The sequence below is a fragment of the Magallana gigas genome, chromosome 7 (genome assembly GCF_963853765.1).
Source record: "Magallana gigas chromosome 7, xbMagGiga1.1, whole genome shotgun sequence".
In the NCBI taxonomy this organism is placed as follows: domain Eukaryota; kingdom Metazoa; phylum Mollusca; class Bivalvia; order Ostreida; family Ostreidae; genus Magallana; species Magallana gigas.
The window spans coordinates 39,163,858-39,184,007 of NC_088859.1; the positions used below are offsets into that span (position 1 = coordinate 39,163,858).

Here is a 20,150-nt window from a genome sequence, read left to right on the forward strand (position 1 = left end):
CCTAAATATATGTAGTGTATAGAATTAGTTTAACTATCCTAGAAGCAGGGGACTCGACAGGCGTTGTACGCTCTTTTGAACATCATGGTCAATTCTACAGGAAAATGGATCAAGGATTAACAAATTAAGCATTTACGAATGATGCTGAGGATCAAAGTTTAAAATAAAGCACAGTTAATTGCGCATTGAAACTTTTATTCCAAGTGCAACAAATAAAATTATAATGAACTTTTATACAAAAAACACGTGTTCTTTAGTGTCAGTATATGGATCATTTCTATATTGCGTCTTTACATGTAATTAAATTAAAATTAATGGACATTTCATTTCTGTGTAAACAGGATCCCCGTTTCTCCGACATAATATTTAGACATTAAGTCATATATGTATTATAAAAAGATTAAAATCCCTTTAAATCCCTTATTAGCATTGAAATTTTTAAACGAGGGTACTTAAAACATGAGAAATATTAAGATTAATTTGGTTTTTTTTTTGTGATTGATCGTCTTTTTAAAAGATACTTTTTAAAATATTACCTTTGTGGTAACACAGTAAGTATACGTTGTCAAGAAAAAATCATAATAACCTAGGTCTGCACACATGCAAAGTTATATTGTATTCGTGAAATAAACAATAATCTTCGTATAATTTAAGAATTTCTTTAAAGCCTCCCATTTGCCTAACTTCACGTGCAATAGACAATGTTAATTTGATTGCACAATTTCCTCCATCTCAAATTAAACATGGAACCAAATTGCCGTAAGGTCAACTGAAAGTCCGCAAACCAATTCTAACCTTAAAATGAAACAAGACTGGAAGTCATAGTGAATCTGGTCTTTGCATTGTATTGAAAATCTTCTCATAGACAAAGAGATGTCAGCCCAGAACTTTTTAATCCTTTATGCATGTTTAAGCTATGAAACGGTCGTAAACTCATATAAGAAACTTTCTGCACTAACTGTGCATTCAAATTGAATAACGCGCACTAGCGCGTTATTTAAGCATTGCATCATTATTTTTTGAAAGATGTGGTCTCATAACTGCAACGGTGTGTGCATACAAATTGAATAACGAGCGCTAGCGCGTTATGATAATTGGTTTGCCCACACCGTTGCAGTTATGAAACTACATCTTTCAAAAAATAATGATTCAGTGGTTATATTTACGTTTTTGAATATTTATTTCCTTCCCGCAAGTATGATTTATTTTTAAAAAGCTCTGTCTTATTCAACGAGTAATGCGAAATTAACGGAAGAGCCATTGGAACAGCCGGATATGGGGACAAAAATAGTGCATAGCGCTTTAATTCTAATAACAAAATTTTGTTTTTCTTTCTGTAATAATGAATTTACTTTTGGCTTACTAAGAAATTAATCAATTGAGTTCATTTAACTGTCAAATTATATTTACATCAATGAATTATTAATCAACGTTAGTATAATATCAGGGTGTGATCCGGTTTGAAGTCGCGAGAAGAGTCAGACGAGTTCATGTTCTTCGAGAAATACTGAAGGAATACTGAATCTATTCATACGCATCAGATTTGGTCATAGGGTCTTCTGTGTTATGTGTAAATATCACTCAAATCAACCAATGCAATTTAATAGAGGGAGAGAAAGTGAATGTAAATATGAAAATTTGTTTACTCTCACCGTTGCAGATATGAGACCACATCTTTCCAAAATAATGATTCAATGCTTATATTTACGTTTTATTCTTTTTTAAAAATTCATTCCCTTTCGGCAAATTAAAATTTATTTTTAAAAACCTCTGTCATATTCAACGAGTAATGCTCAATTAACGGAAGAGCCATTGGAACAGCCGGATATGGGGACAAAAATAGTGCACAGCGCTTTAATTCTAATAATAAATATTGTTTTTCATTCTGTAATTTGATAAAATATACATTTGATATACTACGAAATTAATCAATTGAATTCTTTTAACTGTTAAAAAATATTTAAATCAAGGAAATATCAATCAGCGTAAGTATAACATCAGGTCGTGATCCGGTTTGAAGTCGCGAGGAGAGTCAGTCATGTTCTTCGAGAAATACTGAAGGAAGATTGAATGTATTCATACGCACAAGATTTGGTGATTGGGTCTTCTGTGTTATGCGTAAATATCACTCAAATCAATCAATGCAATTTAATAGGGGGAAAGAAAGTGAATGTAAATATTTCTCTATAACAAGTGTTCGACAAATGCAAGTACACAAATGCATTGACGTAATGTGGTCCGAGCATACGACGTGTATATCGTTTTCAAGTTTTTGTTATGTATTAAATTGTCCTTCCTTCGCAATTTGACTCGGTTAAAAAATCTAACAAAAGAGATAGGTGTGGACAATTGAACTATATCATAATTTTCTGATATCAACCTTTTCTACTATTATTTATTACGTATTCAGACCAATTTCGAAAACACCAAATAGATTTTTAAAATCGAAATTTAAAAGCGCAATTCATCTATAATTTTCTGAAATTGACCTTTCCCCCTGACCTTAACTTTACCATTGTGTTGGGCGAAAAGCTCTAAAGTTTATTCCAATGAAGACCATTGCTTAATTCCAATGACAATTTCAAAGTCACGGTTAAAAATGCATTTACCGGTATCTTCATCAACTCTAAAAAAGATATATATATTATGGACAAGAGCATTTGAACTGGGTTATTTAAAATCCCATTTTTCCTTATTTTACAGCAAGCTCAATAAAAAATGTTCCAAACATTTCTGGAACCTCAGAAAAAGTACTTCATAATGACAGCATTTGAACTCTCTTACTATTTTCAGACTTGACTTTGTATCTCGGACCTTTGCTATACAAAATAAGCTTATAAATGTTGTTTCATGTTTAAAACCATGGTATCATTTGGTAGGGTATTCATATTTTATGGTCATAGTTCTAGCTTAAAATGCATTGACCTCTTTTTGACTGTTCTAGTTTTGTCTAATATGCGCAGATGATAAAAAAAAAACCTTCATTCGCTTGTAAATGTCTTTTTTCTGACTTGCGTGTCCTCGGGTATGCCTCAGAGCCGTTTAAGGGCTGATACCAAGACCCATGGGAATGGTGCCTCGTGGAGAAAAATATAAAAATGCAAGTCCAAATACTTTTAAAAAGAAACCTCTCATCATTTATGTGATGAACTCAATTAAAAAGTCACAAAAACAGCATTTATTATGCATAATTCGGTTTGAAATGAAAGTCATGGAATAGTGACATTAAAATATTATGTTAAACACACATTAACACTGCCATAACATGAAATATTTCAACACGACACATATGTCATTAAAACTTCTCTTTATTTACATCTATTTGACTTAATCTGCTATTTTTAAAAACAATATGAAGCATAACGTTTGTGTTTATTATGAGGGGAGGTTCCATAATGATCAAAACCACATTTTAGAATAAAAGTTCTGGAAGTGGACAAAAAAAAAGGTTGACCAACCTCAGACACAGGTATTCTGCTATGAAAAATGCAAAGTCCCAGCATTTTTAAAATTGTCATTGCACTGCAAGAAAATAACAACGCTGTAAAATAAGTCTAACACTTCTCCAATATAATGTATCCGAAATTTATTCGATTGAAAAAGTCATTAATGTCAAGAGAAAAAAAAGCCAGAAATAAAATGGTTGTGTCAACCAAAACGTATGATGATAAAATAGTCCATGTATACTAATCCAATCCCGCCCCTGCACCCCAGGAGTGGTGCATTAGCAGGCTTTGTGGACTTCATTACAACTTCATAACATTCTACTGAAAGCGATGCATTCCATAAGGTTAAGGTTTTGTATCATAACTGATGACAATATTGATCCCACCCTAGGGCCGAAAACATATTTTAGAAGACACCTTTTTATAATTCAGGTAGATAAATTCATGGACATCGTGACAGTTTAATTTTTTTCTCACACTTACCGGTATCTAAGAGTTGAGAAAATTTTCGAAGATTTGAAAAAAATGTTCACAGAACGCACCCTAGTTGCCTAAAACCCTGATCATGGGATCATAAAACACATTAATTTGATAAATGGCTTAATGCACATGGTGAATTTTATCTCTTATGTGTGGAAGTAAAAAAGGTTTTTAAAGATTTTTAAAAATTTGCCTTTTTTTAATATGTTGTCCCTCATCCAGTAGGTCCCAAGGGATTTCAGAGTCCAATCACACGAAATTCAGCATGTACATTTAAAATATTAAAAGTACACATAATTGGAATTCTATTCCCAAAACACTTTGATGATTCCCAGACATTATCATTACTGTCTGTGTAGTAACTAATTAAGTTGATGACATGATGAAAATCATCAATCACACTGTCTTAATAGCTTTTTACTTTCACTTTCTGAAAGTATGAAGTTTCACTATATTTAATCCACTTCTTATTTGTGTCAAAATAAAAAAAATTCTTTAATGAGGTTAAGATGACTCACTACACCTCGAAATTGTTTCTTAAATCAGCTGAAAATTACTTGATTATGGATAAGAAGTATATTATAAGTCAAAAAGGCGAAAAAATGCCCAATTTTGGATATAAATTATATTTTCAAAAACTTAAAGTACTAAATGTGAACAAAAGCCCTAGCAGATTCGAACTCATGATCTGCACTTTACAAGCTCGATAGTTTAACCCCCCAGCTATGACAATATTCAACCAAATAAAGGACTATGTGCGGTATGGTCAAATATCTGCCCCCGATTTCAACCAATTTTTAAATAGTATCGTATAAAAATAAAATCTTCACAAATCATTGTATAGAGGATGCCTATAACTTTTATCTTGATTTTAGTCATCATTGCTCATTCACTTTTTATCTATGACGTCACCAAAATGACCTATTTCCCGCAAATTTGCAAACAAATGAAAATATTCTCATTTTTGCTCTATATTTTGCATTCGGAAGTATAGAGCGCAGGTCTGCTCAAGTGCGATTTTAACATATTTTTTTCTTCAGATAGTTATACACATTATACTAAAAAATGGTACTTGAGCAAGCCTGCGCTCGATGTTTCCCAGTCGAAAAACCATCGGAAAACACCAATATTTTGATAAAAAACATCAATTTATCAAAATAATGCAATCTTCATGACGTCATTTCTACTTTATGACGTCACTGTGGTGATAACCTTTTACACCTATATTTCCAATATGATTTTAACTATCTTTCACCTTATTTTTAAAGCTCTATCTAAAACTTTGATTTTGGGGGCAAAAAATGCATAAAACCGCACTTAGTCCTTTATACAGTTCTTAAAAAAATTTAATCGAAGAAAAAGCACGCGGCTTTCCTTAAAAAATGAAACGGAAGTATGCTTGTGCATTATTGGTAAACACTAGGTGATACCACGGGAGTGGTCTCAAAAGTTCAGGCATGATCGTAGGCAGCTCGGGGAAAATGCAAAATGTTGATTCAGGTAAATATAGGTATTGCAGTAAACTTATACACACCCCTTCGAATGTGTTCGGTATGTTTTCTTTAACGTTGCTAAGTATGTAATTAATCCAGAGGTGCTCGAATGAAAGTTCATGAGACTTCATCGAGATTTGTTTAGTTCCTGTGAAATTTCGAGCGGAAGTACAAGTGCTCGGGTAATATTCTCAAAATACGTAAGTACTGGTCGTTTTTCATATCATATCCTACTTTGATTTATGTTAAAATATGAAAATCTTTTAAGATGTATGTCTTATTTCACTATCTAGCGGTTATTTATACTAAACGATAACTAGAGGTACTGTGAGCAAGCTCACAATTGATACCCCCTGCTAAGAAAAAAATCATAACGCGTGTATTTTTGCTATTATAGAAAATATTGGATGAATCTATTTCACTGTCCATTTTCTATAAATAACAACTGCTTTATTTTTGAAAACTGTTAATTTTTAGCTTCTAATATTTCCATTAAAACAAGACATGACACAGACAGAATTTAGCTTTTTTGAAACAATGACCTTGAACTTTCTCAATTGACCTTGGGTCAAGGTCACGACACACCCTTTAATCATAAGCAATCTTTGTGTGAAGTAAGAACTTCCAATGTTTCCCCATAAGAAAGATATGGACCGGACACGAATTTTGCATTTTTTCTGTCAGTGACCTTGACCTTGCCCAAATGGCCTTGGGTCAAGGTCATGACACACCCTTAGGTCATAAGCAATCTTTGTGTGAAGTAAGAACTTCCAATGTTTCTCCATAAGAAAGATATGGACCGGACACGATTGCACAGACAGACGGACAGACAGACAGACAGACGGACAAGGTGATTCCTATATACCCCCCCCCCCAAACTTTGTTTGCGGGGGGTATAATAATCAGAACAGAGTTATCGTTCGTGTTCAACCACGTGTAGAGTGGTTGAAAATATAAACAATGGGTTGCTTAATAAAATCATAGCCATGTTTGATGCTTGTAATGTGCAATACCATGTTTTAAAAAAAATTATGGGTGTCTGTTTTGCATAAAAACTTAGTATATCGAGCCATTTTCAATTAACTTTCTGCATAAAATAGTATACAATGTAGTCTGTTTTACTATTGATGCTATTACTAGGTCAGGCGCGGATCGAAAATTAATACTTAGGGGATCTCTACTAAGCATGTTAATTGTTGCAATAGCAGACAAAAACTATTTTTGTATTGTTACATCTATTTCTAGAACACATTTTTTTCACCAATTAATGAAGTAAAAGTTTAAAATCAATAAACCTCCCTAAATTTTATATTTGACCTCAAGTACCTAGATTCTATGAAATAGACTATAAACACGTGGCGCGATTTTTACTGCGAAACTGAAAGGGTCAAACAAAACCACCTGGTCTAAAATTTAAATGACAATAACATTCGCAGGGGTGATACAGTTAATCAAGAGTGTTGGCCAATAAATAGAGCATAATCTCCGATTCATTTTAAAAGTATGAATGAGTATGATTAAAATCTTTAATAAACATACCAGGTATTTGATTTTTGTGCTCAAAATACACAATTTATTCAATATTAAAGTATTTTATCATGTTCAATATCATAGTTGACCTAAATATTTTTTTCTTTTCAAAAAAAAAAAAAGGAACTAAAACTGTAAACATGTTTATTGTCATCAAGATGAACAAGACACAATATTCTAAAAATTGTTTCATAGGACTTATATAAAGGTAGTTCTTAGGTTTTCTAATTTAATTTTCTAGGTTACCGGTACATCACAAATCTTCTTATTTTAATGGAACTTTAATTTACATATACTGTGGCAATTAGTGGTTTTCATCTACCAAAAACCTCTGACAGCAAAATATTTAAAACAAAGGATTTATACCACTTTTGTATTTTACAAGAATTATTTGTTGCATTTCATTTACTTTACTTTTGTAAAATAATGCTGGCTGAAGATGCAGGAAAGAAAAACCGTATCTAAAATTTATTAATGGCATTACTGAATCACATACATTTCCTATTTCAACATAAACATAATTGTCATTAAACTTTCAGGTAATCTTTCCAAGTATTTTTAAAAAATGAAATAACCACTATGACTGCATTTTCTTACAATACTGAATCTGTATCTACAGATATCTTAAAAAACAAGCACTAATACATAATATGAAAATGCCAATTCCATAGAGCACCATCATTTTTTGGTCAATTCTAAGAGGATACCATTCAGCATACACATTACATAATTCTCCAATCAGCAAACACACTCATATCATACGTCTGCCTTTCTTTTTTGACTCTTCTCTGGAGTTCTTGAGTAAATAGTCTCTTCTGTAAAATATATTTTTTAAAATACTATACAAAAATCTTTTCTACAAAGGACAACCTTTCAAATGTTCCAGTTTCATACAACATTTAGAATCCCCTAAAGTAACGAATCATTTTTAGTTTGATGGGGTATGGTCATCTTTTTGGTCAAATATTTTTTCTTTTTTTCTTACCAGTCTGGGCAGACTCCGAAAACGGAGTAAATTTCTCAAAAGTAAAAATCCTCCGAAAAAGGAGTACAGCGCATGCGCAGTTAATAAAAATACCATATTTTTACGTGAAAACAAGGCACTCAGGAGAATTGATCGTGCAATGCGGATTATTCATATGCAGGTCTGAAAATAAGTTTAAATGTTTTATAAGACATGTTTCAACAGAATGTATTTGACAAAAATATATGTTCGTTGGGCAAATCATGAAATTTTATTTGCTGTCAAAGTTGGTCAGTTCTGTTGGTCAATAACAGTGAATAAACTTATGTTTTTTCATGAGTTCACTATGATTAAAGACTATTCATGGGCTAGGGTGTAAAATAAACTAATACTGCAAGTTTTATATCCTGTTTGTAGTCATTACACCGTTCTGTTGATCATGTGATGGCTCGCTCAGTTGGCACTTCTTAAAACCTTGTATACATCGTAATTAGTCGTATTTTTTTAATAACATCACCTTCATTTAAGGCTTGAATACTTATATAAGTGCAACATTTAAATTTCCATCTCCATTCTTCAAAGTTTAAAATACGCCGAGCGTATGGTTGAACGAGACTAAATTGAACTCCGGCGTAGGAATACAAACGACTACAAAAAATATCTAAATTGTTCATACTATTCAAAACCTGACTATTTTCAAGGTATTTATAAATACGTTTCCTTGAAAATAAATGGTTCAGCATACAGTACACCAAATTTATCTGTTATTTTTAAGATCTAAGTCTTTAAGCGGTGATGATTTGTGCTTAGGTCCAAACACTGTTTCACTTTCGGTTTACCAGAGTAACTGCATAGGAGAGTTGATTAAAATCAACTCCCAAAAATAGAGAACTAAAATTTGGCCAAAATTGTGACCAAGCCTTTTCATGTTTTATTGGAGAAAGGGTTAAAAATATCTTCGCCAAAATACATTAACCAAGTCCTATTAATTTAATATCAAAATATATTACTGTAAAGTGGTTATTTACGCTGGTGGTTAAGTATGTTTTTTCTACACTCAAATAATACACGGGTATTAAATATGCAGATGCATAATTTACCACTCTAAAGTTATTTAAACCATATGCACGGGGGTATTTTACACCGTTTTAAGCTTACCGCTTAAGTAGTCAGGGGTAGTCCAGGGTTTTCATTGTTACATCATAAAATAAATTAAGTCGTCCAAACTTCTCACTAATTTCAGTTGGGGAGAAGTAATAAAGTATAAAATTTTGCCATAGGTTGGTCCTCAAATAAAACTATAGTACTTTTTTTGTAATTTTCCCAATTTAAACAGTTTACACGTCAATTTTCCCAATTCCACAGACCCTGGACCTAGTTTAAAAACAGTAGGAAAACCCCTGGTAGTGAAAATTTCCCCTATGTGTAAATAACCAATTTTACAGTGGTATATTGAAACTGTTTCAAATTTATAAATGTGTTCTTAATTCCTACCAAAAAATATTCACCTTTTCTAGGCGTCCTTCTGATTTCATGTGGCCATGCTTTTTTACATCCTTGCTTCGGACATTTCGGGTTCTCCTCTTTTTCAAACAGTTTGCTAGCACAGTGAAAATGAAGTTTAGTGCCACATGACGGACAGGTCTGGCCCTACAAAGGAAGGACAAAGATGTATACCAATAATATCTGATGGAAGAATTATAGAATTGCCTCTTGCATATCTATAGCCCTTGAGCTACAATCAACTGATGGGCATGATCAAATGTGATGACTACTTCACAGATCATCAAAACCAATTAAAAGTAAAAAGAGTACATGTACAAGAATGTTTTACTGGTCAACCTTTAGACAGAGTTTTTTGCAGATGTTACATTTCTCCACATCGTCCTGGTAAATCTCCAGTATGTACTGGTCCAGTTCCAGGAGAGATCTGGTGGCCAGACTTATTTTCCCATGAGTCTGTAGTGAATAAAAATCATCAAAACAACCAGGTAAAAACATGCAGAAGTGATGTTTTAATTCTTTTTTGTTCGTGCCCAACATTCTAAATATCAGTATTGCTCAAAGATGCAGATATTTTTTTTCATGAAAAAGATAAGCCTCAGCACGCACCATTTTGATCCACTTGTTTGTCTCGAGACGAGACAGGAGGTCCTCTGCATCATCTTTAGACAGCTTTTTGACATTTTCCAGTCGGCTGACGAGATTTAGTGTTTCGGTGGACCCAACTTCAGCATTGTCCGAGGCAACAATAATTTCAATCTATAATACAAAATATATTTTAATACAAAAGTTACATCATGAATTATTAATGTGAATTATGTGTAGAATTAAAATTAGTTTACTAGTTTTAAATCAAACAAAAACACTCTACATTCAAAATTTATAATCAAACCCATGTAGCAAAAGAGCACATGGCTCAGTGGTCATAAGTGTATCTATACTTACTAGCTTTTTAAAGAATTCCAATTCACTTGGTGTATAATCTGAAGCAAGCTTAGTTATCGTTGACTCACTAGTGCAAACCTGTGGAAATAAATATAAAAAATTGCCCAAAATCTTACATGAAATGAATAAAAATGACATTGACTTTGATTCTATTGCAATAGTCACCCCTATTATTTTACTTTAGATGCAAATTCATGATCAGTGATCATTGTTATTGAGAAGAAATGCTGTAAACACATTACCAGGCCATATGAACTTGAGCCATCGTCTTCACTGACCCCTTTTCTTATCTGCATGTGAAAGGGTTCTATGTGGTTGTTGATAGTTCTCACAAATTCCAGCAGTGGCGCTTGGGCTTCTCTTTCATTCTCTGGGTGTGGTACTGCAACATATAACCAAACCTCCTCTTTATTTTAAATTCAGCCTGTCAACAGTCATCAACCTCTCTGCAGTAAAATGCCCAAAAGAATTAACAAACAAAACAACATTTTGATCTTACTATTCCCCCTCCCATTTACAATGTAAACTTCATAATGGCTGTGTAACAAAACTAACATTATATAAATAGTGCCCGTTTGGGAGAGCAACTGTTGAAATTGACACCCTGAGACAACCATTGTTAACCGACGCGAAGCAACAGTTACCCTCCCAAACAGGCACTATTTATTTTATTATACTGAATGTCTTAATTTTAAAGAAAATTTTCCTGCTTTTATATAGAAATGAAGTGAATTCTACGGCGAACCGTACACGCATAATTTACGCGCATGTAACAATTTGTTGTGTTACCCGTTGCTAACGCTGAGGGTAATAGAATGGATTACCAACTGAGTCTAAACCAATCAGATTTCAGTATAACATGAAAGTATAATAATACATTTTGTTACCCCATTCAATTATACTATAGCATATAGGATCCAGATAAAATACAAAGAAAGCAAAATTCTGTAGATAGCATACAGGTATACCGAAATCACATCATTACATGCATGGTATAACTAAATTATTATAACAAAAGTACTTTTGTACTTCAGACAGCATATCTTGAAAAGTTGTTTGACTTCTTTGGCATTTAATATTCCTCTTGACATGAAAGACTGAAGGAAAAGGCGATGTCCATCGTTCATCTGTGTCATAATCTAAATTGTTGAAAACAGAGAAAACTCGAATTAAACAATACCCAGATTGTTTTTTTTATTCATTTGTTTCGCTCTTTAAACAAAATGTATATTTAAAAATATGAGAAAATGACATATCTTGACTACTTATAGAATACCTTAAACTCTGATTCGATCAAAGTAGGCCTACTAAAATGTTTCGGTTTACGGTGTGAAGTTTCCCGCTCTTTGTCATCACTTTAAAAAATCTCCAACCCATTTTGCTCGTTCCTATATATTTCAAAGAACAGAGCTTTAAAACGTTATTTATGATTAAGATACTTTATTAAAAACAAATTTTATATACTCACTTTAAAAAATACACCCATGAAAATTAAATTCGTTTAATACATAATACATCTAACATAATAAGAGATTTTTTTAAAATGGCGACCACCAGACACGTGAAACTCAACTCTGGTTGGAAAAAATTGGATTTAACCCCAGATTTGTTGTCTGACAAGGAGTTTGAATCATTGATCAGCTGCAAAGTAATAACAGATTACGAAATAGTGGATTCAAAGGACTCGAAAAAGAGAAAGTTGTCAGTAAATGTAAGAAAATGAAATGTACACTCAAAGGGACGCAACTCTATAATGTTGATAGTCTGTCAAAATCTCTCTCTCTCTCTCTCTCTCTCTCTCTCTCTCTCTCTCTCTCTCTCTCTCTCTCTCTGTATATATATTAAGAATTTTTATCTATGATTAATCATTTATTTCTCCTTTAAAAAAAAAGAAATTAGATTTTATCAAAACTTCTGGACCAGACACCAAACGTGACAAAGCAAAGAAACGGGAAAAATCTAAAGACAAGAAGAAAGTAAAGAAATCAGCAAACTCAAACAGTGCAATTGATATTTCCTCTATATTGTTGGAAGACAGTGATAATCCTAAAAGTGCAAAAGAAAAAAATAAATCGAAATTGAAGAAAGATGCTGTCAAACAGAAATCACTTGAAAAGAATGGTCCTTGGACTGTAACTTCTGTGAAATCAGTTAAAGACCAAAATGGTGATTCTAATTTATCAAAGAAACTGAAAAAGGCAAACAAACACAGTTTAGTGGGAAACATATCAAATGAACCAAACCCTAACAATAGTGAAAAGAAGACTGCCAGGAAAAGGAAGGAGAAATTTGGTGAGAGAGATGTTTGATAATGTCATCTAACTACAGTATAATGTTTTTATCTTATATTCTGACATGAATGTTTATGAAACATTAAAAAATATTTTTACATTTCCTTTGTAGTCGATAGTTATTCAAGTGAAAGAAAAAGGATGAAGGTAATGGAAGAATCGGAGGAGGAAACAAAATCTCCAGATGATGGCAAGATTAATGGTAACTTTTCTGGGTGTACTAAGGCGTGATATTCCTGTGATTTCCAATTTACTGATTCATTTGTGTTTGTACATATATCTTATAAACTACATTCAAAATGTTTTAATATTGCAGAGAAAATGGCTGCATGGAAAGATTTATTTGTGCCAAAGGAAGTTCTTCAAGCTCTCTGTAAAAGCAAATTTTTTGCTCCCACTCCAATCCAAGCTATGGCTCTGCCCAGTGCCATTAGAGACAGAAAGGATGTCGTAGGAGCAGCAGAAACTGTAATAGTTTATTTATGTATATTGTTTTTCTCAAAGGCATATGAAGAAAAATAATGACAATTTTAAAAGATAGAGAAATGAAAAAATGAAATCCTTGTTATTGAAGATATTCATAGGTAGATGTTGTTAGATTTATTATTTTTTAATTATCTCATGCATTGTTAATCATGATTAAACTCCAAGACTTAAAATTTTATTTGTTTTTTACCGGCAAAAAAGGACAGCCAGGAAAATTTAATGTTTCTTGCTATTCAGTCTAAACTTTGACAATCATTCAATTTATCTGTATATCATGCCAACAAAGAAAAATAAAATTTTTAGTCAGGTAGAGACATTTTGACAGTGTGGTGGGAGTAAATTTATTGTTGGCTAAACAAGAAAAGGAATTAACACACATGTTTTGTTTGTAGTGAAAGAGGTATGTGTTTGTCTTGATGTTTTGTAATTGACATTTGTATTATTACTCAATTTTAGGGAAGTGGAAAAACTCTAGCTTTTGGAATCCCAGTAATCCACAACATTCTTTTACGCAAAGAAAAGCAAGCTAAACATAGCATATCATCAGATGATGAGGAAGAGTGTGAAGAAATGAAGGACAGAGAAAAGGAAACAGGAGAGGAGGAGGAAGATACTGAAGAAAAAGGAAAGGAGGATGAAGAAGAAATAGAAATGTTAAATGATGATGATGATGATGATGATGATGATGATGATGATGATGATGATGATGATGATGATGATGATGATGATGATGATGATGAAATAATGTTTAGTGAAGATTCTGATTTTGAAGGGGAAGAAAACCATAACTTGGGGAAGGTAAACATTTGCGACATTCTTTAAAGTGCATGTTATATCTTTTTCACATTCATGTACATGTATAAAATTTCTATACTAGCTTTAAATTGTCAAGATTTAAAATATTGTTGACTTATTTTGTATATTACACTAGATTTGATGTTTCTTCTCTCCAGTCCTTGTTTGAGATGCTAGTATTCTGTTGTATATTAGGTGGGGGATTTAGGCTGTGTGAAGGTGATAGATGATGCTGACTTCTCTGAACTTGGCTTACCTGATGCAGGACCACTCCTTAAAAAATCCAATAAGTCTCCATTGGCTCTGATTCTCCAGCCAACCAGAGAGCTGGCTGTTCAGGTCAAAGATCATCTACAGGTGGCAGCAGCATACACAGATATCACGGTTTGTTCAGTTTCTTATACTGATGTTTTTTTTAATTATTATACCCCTCCCAACAAATTTAAATGGTGGTTGGGGGGGGGGGGGGGGTTGAGGAGGTGTATTATGATAGTTATAAAGTCACGATAGTTATAAAGTCATGTAGCAACCTGTTACAGATTGATACCTATCACACAAAATACAATACTTTATTGTCCAAGATGACAGGTGTAAATTTGACATTGACATGGTTTAAGATAAACAAAGTCTATATTATCAGAAATAATACACTGATATATCAGTTTTACTTTAAACTGCAATAAACATTTGTAACGTAACAAATTAATGGAAACATTTTCATCTAAAGAAACACTGTAATGTATTTTTGTACAAATCTGTTTTATGTAAAATTGCTTTACATGTAGATCGCTCCAATCCTTGGTGGAATGTCTGCAGAAAAACAGAAGCGGATTTTGAAAAAGTGTCCAGATATTTTGGTCGCCACACCCGGCCGATTATGGGAACTGATGTCACAGGTAAATAAATCCACTTAAGTACATGCACTGACATATTTAGTGTTTGTCAGAATTCAAAGTCAAAGCTAGATTATTACTCCAGATTTTGAAAAGTAGTCATACTGCCTGTAGTTTTGCAATTTCAAAACTTTGAGTTTGACATCCATAACCTGTAAGATTTTTCTAAATGCTAGATAAGATGTAATTTTTCTTATCAATTAAACTTTTTGAATAAATTAAAGGTAAACAGAAAACTGATGATAGATTTTGGCATCATGATGTGGTCCTCTGTATTTTATTATCTTGATCAAAAGATCAAATAATGTTTGATGTGTTAAGTGTACGGTATCACCATGATTTAACAAGATAGTACATGTACTGTATAAAGAAATTCCATCCATATAAATGTTGATCAACTGTTTTCATCAACACTATGTTTTACTTTTATTTTGGAAGGATCCCTATTTGTCTCGCATTGATGAAGTAGACACTTTAGTTATAGATGAGGCCGACAGAATGATAGAGAAAGGTCACTTTGAGGAACTCACTCAGATTTTAAACTACATTAACAGGTAACTGTATAGAACAAAAGAATTAGTTCTCGCTGCCGGGTATATGATATGCTGAAAAACTACCAAATTTCAACATTTCTGTTTGTTGGAATTATACTGTTGAATATTTGTATTGATTTATATTGTTATACTTGCAGGAATGAGAAGAAGAAAAACACACGACAGACATTCGTCTTTTCTGCTACCTTGACCTTGGTACATAGTGGTCCTCAACGTTCATCTCACAAGAAGGTGACACTAACTGAGGAGAAGAAGCTAGGTATGGGTGTTTGAAATTTGTTGTTTATTGATGAAAATAAAATTATCTTCTAAATACTAGATATCAATTCTGTAGATGACTGTTGTAGAGAAGTGTGTCTTCTATTGGTGTTTGATTGTATCTTAGAAACCCTGATGAGTAGAATTCAGATGAGAGAGAAGCCCAAAGTGATTGACATTACCAGAAAGATTGGGACTGTGGAAACTCTGACAGAGGCAAGGATCAACTGTACGCTGGAGGAGAAGGTAACACACTGGACAAGTGTGTGGGGGTGGGTTAGTGGGGAGGAAGGTAGAGAGGATGTGATTAAAGTTTGGGTTATTGGATCAACTGTATTATAGAGAAGTATGTAACATTCAGGACTCTTGTTGGTGTTAGAGCAAGGATAAAATTGATTAGGACATCAGAGACTGAAGGAGTTTATTGGTGTTAGGCTGGTGGTACACAGGATCAAGGATGTAAATAATTTTGCTCTTTTTTTTTTTTTTTTACTTTTTTGTAATCAAGTGCTCTTAATTAATAAGAAGTCTGGTGTTTCTGAAAATTGAGGAGAAATATCATTTTTTCATTTGCAGCATTGTACCTACTACTGAACATTAATTTTATTATTCTACATTAGTACTGTTGATTTGTTACAGGATCTATATCTCTACTACTTCCTGATCCAGTATCCAGGGCGCACCTTGGTGTTTGCCAACAGTAAGGACTGTATCCGTCGGCTTATATCCATATTTACACTCCTTAAGACAAACCCTCTCCCCCTACATGCCGATATGCATCAGAAACAGAGACTGAAAAACTTGGAAAAATTCACTGGTATGCCACACAGAATTCATAACTTATATAAAAAGAATTGTAAATCCAGTATGTTGTAGTATATGAAACACATTATTACTTTATATTTCTCAGCCAATGACAATGCAGTGTTACTGGCATCTGATGTGGCAGCTAGAGGACTAGACATTCCCAATGTGGAGCATGTCATTCACTACCAGGTCCCACAGACTGTGGAGGTGAGCTGATTATTGTATAGTAAAGCAGAGACAGATGTTAACATATTCTTTTAAAGAATGGAGAATTTTACAAAAACAATTTCAATTTTTTTTAATTTTATGATATGAGAGAGGAGAGAAAGAGAGAGAGAGAAAGCGAGCAAGTATCATTTTGTCAGTATTGCTAACAAATCAATATCTAAATTTCATTTGAACTTTTGTCAGAATTACGTCCACAGAAGTGGCAGAACTGCTCGAGCCATGAAGGAAGGATTGAGTGTCATGCTGATCTCTCCAGATGATGTAAAAAACTATCGAAAAATTGTCCACACCCTCAACAGAGGTTGGTTTCATCCAACATCCCCATTGTGTGTTCTTATCACCACACATTTTCAACATTTGCAAAAGACTTGAAATAAAGTATTCATGTAAAACAATAAACTAGAAATGTGCTGAGCCCCAGTCTTATATGTGTAATATGTACATATAACCTTTATGACATAAATCAAACGAAGTTGGCATCAGAAACCAATAACCATAAATAAAATAATGTCTTAATTTTCAAAGATGAAGATCTGCCTATTTTCCCAGTTGAACATCAACTTTTGTCAGTTCTTAAGAAAAGATTGAACTTGGCAAAAAGAATTGATACAGAAGAACATCGGTGAGTGATCTCCTGCTGTTTTGATCTTGAGAGTGTTAGGATTGAGTTTACCGGTACATAGGTATACATGCAACTAATGGAGTACCCTATCCTTGCAGGTTTAACAAGAAGAAGAGACAAAATGAATGGTTTGAGAAGGCAGCTAGAGAGATGGATATGCTAATGGATGATGAGGAACTGTATCTTTTATATATAGAGAGTTATTTCCCTCTACAGATTTCATTATTTCTTTGTGTGTGTAGATATATAAGTTAATTTGTAAGAGCTGAGCTGTAGTTGCATGCTATTATTGCTGTACTCTGTCCAATTATGTATTGGGTTCATCATGCTAGCCACGCTGTACATACAACAGGTTTTTTATCCATACACAGTCTTTGTTTTATTTTCATATGAATTGTCCTCAGAAGGTTTATAGAAGAGTAGAAAGTTTTGCATATCAGTCACATACTATTTTCATATTAAATGCCCTCAGAAGGTTTAAACAAAAATAAAAAGTTTTGCATATCAGTCACAAACTCTGTAGGCTCATGTGAAAGATTTGAAATGTTCCACTTCATCACTACACAGGCGTAGGACTCTGCTCCTTCTTCAGTTTTAATAAGTGTAGCCTTTAATTAGATGACAATTTAGTTGCGCATAAAGGTCATGGGTTTAATTAAGTCTTATTTTATCGACAGCTAAAACTATGATTGGTCTTTTTATAATTTTTGCATGAAGGGTTGATGTCTGTAATGAGTGTTAATCCTTGACCTGTTCAGTCTATCTGACCTAGGCGATTCTTTTGAGCGGTCTGGGAGAAAACAGGAACTACGACAGCTGAGAACGGAACTAGATCAGATGCTGAAACAGAGGCTCGCGCCTCACACCTTCTCTGGGAAATACCTGACCCAGTCAGGGAAACTGGAGCTACCAGCTAATGAAGGTACGCTGCCATGTCAATATATACATCTAAACATTTCTTCTATCAATATGGTGAAGGGTATTACAGTAAAACACAGCTACAGCAAACACTCTTTTAATGATTTTTCATGCATACCACGCCTACAGTTTAATTCCCTTAATCTTATACATGTAATTGTATTATAAATCAAAACCATGTAATGCTGCTTAAAAGCTCTAGACAACACAATTAACAATGCATTTCCACAAACTTGTCATTTGGTTGATTTTACTGGTGGTTAGTACTGTTAATAATTAGTATAAATAATTGGTTTATGTCTTTCTTATTATATTTTGTTGTAGAAAAGAAAGATGCGATAAAGATTCTCAAAAAAGACAAAAAGTTACATGGTGATCTGGATTCCAATCAACAAAGCAAGAAAAAACTGAATGTAAAAAAGAAATCAAAGTGGAAAAAGAGAAAGTAAAAATAAAATGTTTTTATTGAAATTAACAATTGTTTTGTTGTCATTTAGACCTCATGCTTATTTGTGTTCTCTAGCTGTTAACCTGAAAAGTTAACAAAATCATGATGGTGTTAAATTACAGTCGTTACATTCTGAGGGTAGCCTCAGTATTAGATACAGATGTGTATTTACAAATATTTAACATATAAAGTCCTAAAAGAGGACAAGTGATCAGAGACATAAATATTATTGTTATTGTTACATGTATTATAAATAAAGAATGGATAAAGGCTTTTAGGGCATGAATTCAAATGTATTGCAAATCTGAGTAAAATTTTTTAACAAACCGAGAACTCCCGGAATTCCCGAGAAGTCTGCGTGAAGTTGTTGTAAAATGCCGGGAGGTGCGCTGACAGCGTACAGAGCGTAGTTCATACCGCAGTGAATGGCGCCACGGATGAGCTCCATGGGCACGTAATTCTCCACCCCTCGGTCGTACACATACGTCACCCAGTTCACGGTCGACGCTGGGGTAGTAGAGCCGGCGACCGTACGGTAGCTCCGGTACGTGAAATAGTTATCGCGGACATAACTGAAAGTACATAGATATCAATTCATAGATACACGTAAAATGCGCTGAAACGTTTGACTTAGTATAAGCGGTACCCATCAACGCATTTTATAAAAAAAAATAGATTATAAAGATATTGTATGCAACATTGCTGCATGATTTATAGTCTTATCTGTAAGGATAATTAAGGAACTAAAAACAGAAATCCGAAAGGTTTTTAGTCTCATTCAAATCATGTACATTACTGTATATTGAGATGACTAATAAGAATTATTTGTAAACCAAAATAATTCAACTCATTGCTTTTGAATTTCTTTAAAAAAAAATTTACAATATAGATTTACAACGATATCGCTATCGGAATTTATCTTACCACTCTTTTTATAACAAAAAAATGAACATTAAATGAATAACAGAACAACCAAGAATTTAGATGATTAAGGGCTCTATTGTACTTGATAAAAGCAACTTTAAATGTTCCCATGGCATGTCATGTAAACTTGCATATCAATTGGTTAAAGCGTTGCATCTCAAGCTGTAACTATTCTCTCGTACACAATAGTGTATGTGTTTGACTTAATTTGGTTCCGATCTTCGGAGTATCGGTGACTTACTGTACTAGATAAGGACAACCTTGACCCACGACATATGACAGGGCCCCTCGCTGGCTCACAGAGATCTCTTGTCTGTTCGGAATCCCTCGAACAATCCACTGGCTTGCACCCAGCATCACAATAACATACAGCAGATTCCCTGTCATTCTACGCCGAGGTTCCCTCTGATCTCTTCCTTTGATAACGCGATAAAGGATTTTAATATCTCTCTTTGAATTTTCCGGGTTCTTCAGTGTTTTCTTATCTCATACCTACGTTTGCAAACGTTAAGAAATGCCAACAAAAGATGAGGTCTGAAATGTGTTAATGTACGATATGTTTTTA

The 20,150-nt window shown here is 33.4% G+C and overlaps 3 protein-coding genes across 3 annotated transcripts; 1 reads left to right on the plus strand and 2 right to left on the minus strand.

The window, feature by feature from the left end:
• Nucleotides 1–7,512: 7,512 nt before the first annotated feature.
• On the minus strand, nt 7,513–11,762 carry LOC105322383 (non-structural maintenance of chromosomes element 1 homolog). Its single transcript, XM_011421058.4, has 8 exons — nt 11,638–11,762; nt 11,383–11,500; nt 10,604–10,743; nt 10,362–10,439; nt 10,026–10,175; nt 9,756–9,872; nt 9,422–9,563; nt 7,513–7,764 (listed from the first exon to the last, which is right to left on the minus strand). The coding sequence occupies exons 2-8, from the start codon at nt 11,495–11,497 to the stop codon at nt 7,706–7,708; spliced, it is 801 nt and encodes a 266-aa protein (XP_011419360.3). The 5' UTR covers nt 11,498–11,500; nt 11,638–11,762; the 3' UTR covers nt 7,513–7,705.
• Nucleotides 11,763–11,902: 140 nt separating this feature from the next.
• On the plus strand, nt 11,903–18,694 carry LOC105322385 (ATP-dependent RNA helicase DDX24). Its single transcript, XM_034455079.2, has 17 exons — nt 11,903–12,072; nt 12,254–12,653; nt 12,765–12,854; nt 12,969–13,120; nt 13,595–13,936; nt 14,129–14,317; nt 14,719–14,829; nt 15,265–15,380; nt 15,518–15,639; nt 15,766–15,884; nt 16,278–16,455; nt 16,549–16,652; nt 16,857–16,974; nt 17,199–17,295; nt 17,394–17,474; nt 18,054–18,217; nt 18,538–18,694. The coding sequence occupies exons 1-17, from the start codon at nt 11,905–11,907 to the stop codon at nt 18,660–18,662; spliced, it is 2,676 nt and encodes an 891-aa protein (XP_034310970.2). The 5' UTR covers nt 11,903–11,904; the 3' UTR covers nt 18,663–18,694.
• On the minus strand, nt 18,660–20,089 carry LOC105322384 (uncharacterized). Its single transcript, XM_011421059.4, has 3 exons — nt 19,827–20,089; nt 18,989–19,233; nt 18,660–18,744 (listed from the first exon to the last, which is right to left on the minus strand). The coding sequence occupies exons 1-3, from the start codon at nt 19,970–19,972 to the stop codon at nt 18,740–18,742; spliced, it is 396 nt and encodes a 131-aa protein (XP_011419361.3). The 5' UTR covers nt 19,973–20,089; the 3' UTR covers nt 18,660–18,739.
• Nucleotides 20,090–20,150: the final 61 nt, after the last annotated feature.

What these genes read in the sequence shown, in the direction of transcription:
- LOC105322383 (XM_011421058.4), bottom strand. Translation starts at nt 11,497, where the DNA reads ATGACACAGATGAACGATGGACATCGCCTTTTCCTTCAGTCTTTCATG. An exon ending in TGGAATTCTTTAAAAAGCTA is followed by an intron (nt 10,176 to 10,361) that starts GTAAGTATAGAT and finishes TTTGTATTATAG; the next exon opens with ATTGAAATTATTGTTGCCTC. An exon ending in GCAAAAAACTCTGTCTAAAG is followed by an intron (nt 9,564 to 9,755) that starts GTTGACCAGTAA and finishes CTTCCTTTGTAG; the next exon opens with GGCCAGACCTGTCCGTCATG.
- LOC105322385 (XM_034455079.2), top strand. Translation starts at nt 11,905, where the DNA reads ATGGCGACCACCAGACACGTGAAACTCAACTCTGGTTGGAAAAAATTG. An exon ending in TCGTAGGAGCAGCAGAAACT is followed by an intron (nt 13,121 to 13,594) that starts GTAATAGTTTAT and finishes ACTCAATTTTAG; the next exon opens with GGAAGTGGAAAAACTCTAGC. An exon ending in AACTGAGGAGAAGAAGCTAG is followed by an intron (nt 15,640 to 15,765) that starts GTATGGGTGTTT and finishes ATTGTATCTTAG; the next exon opens with AAACCCTGATGAGTAGAATT.
- LOC105322384 (XM_011421059.4), bottom strand. Translation starts at nt 19,972, where the DNA reads ATGACAGGGAATCTGCTGTATGTTATTGTGATGCTGGGTGCAAGCCAG. An exon ending in GGTTGTCCTTATCTAGTACA is followed by an intron (nt 19,234 to 19,826) that starts GTAAGTCACCGA and finishes ATGTACTTTCAG; the next exon opens with TTATGTCCGCGATAACTATT.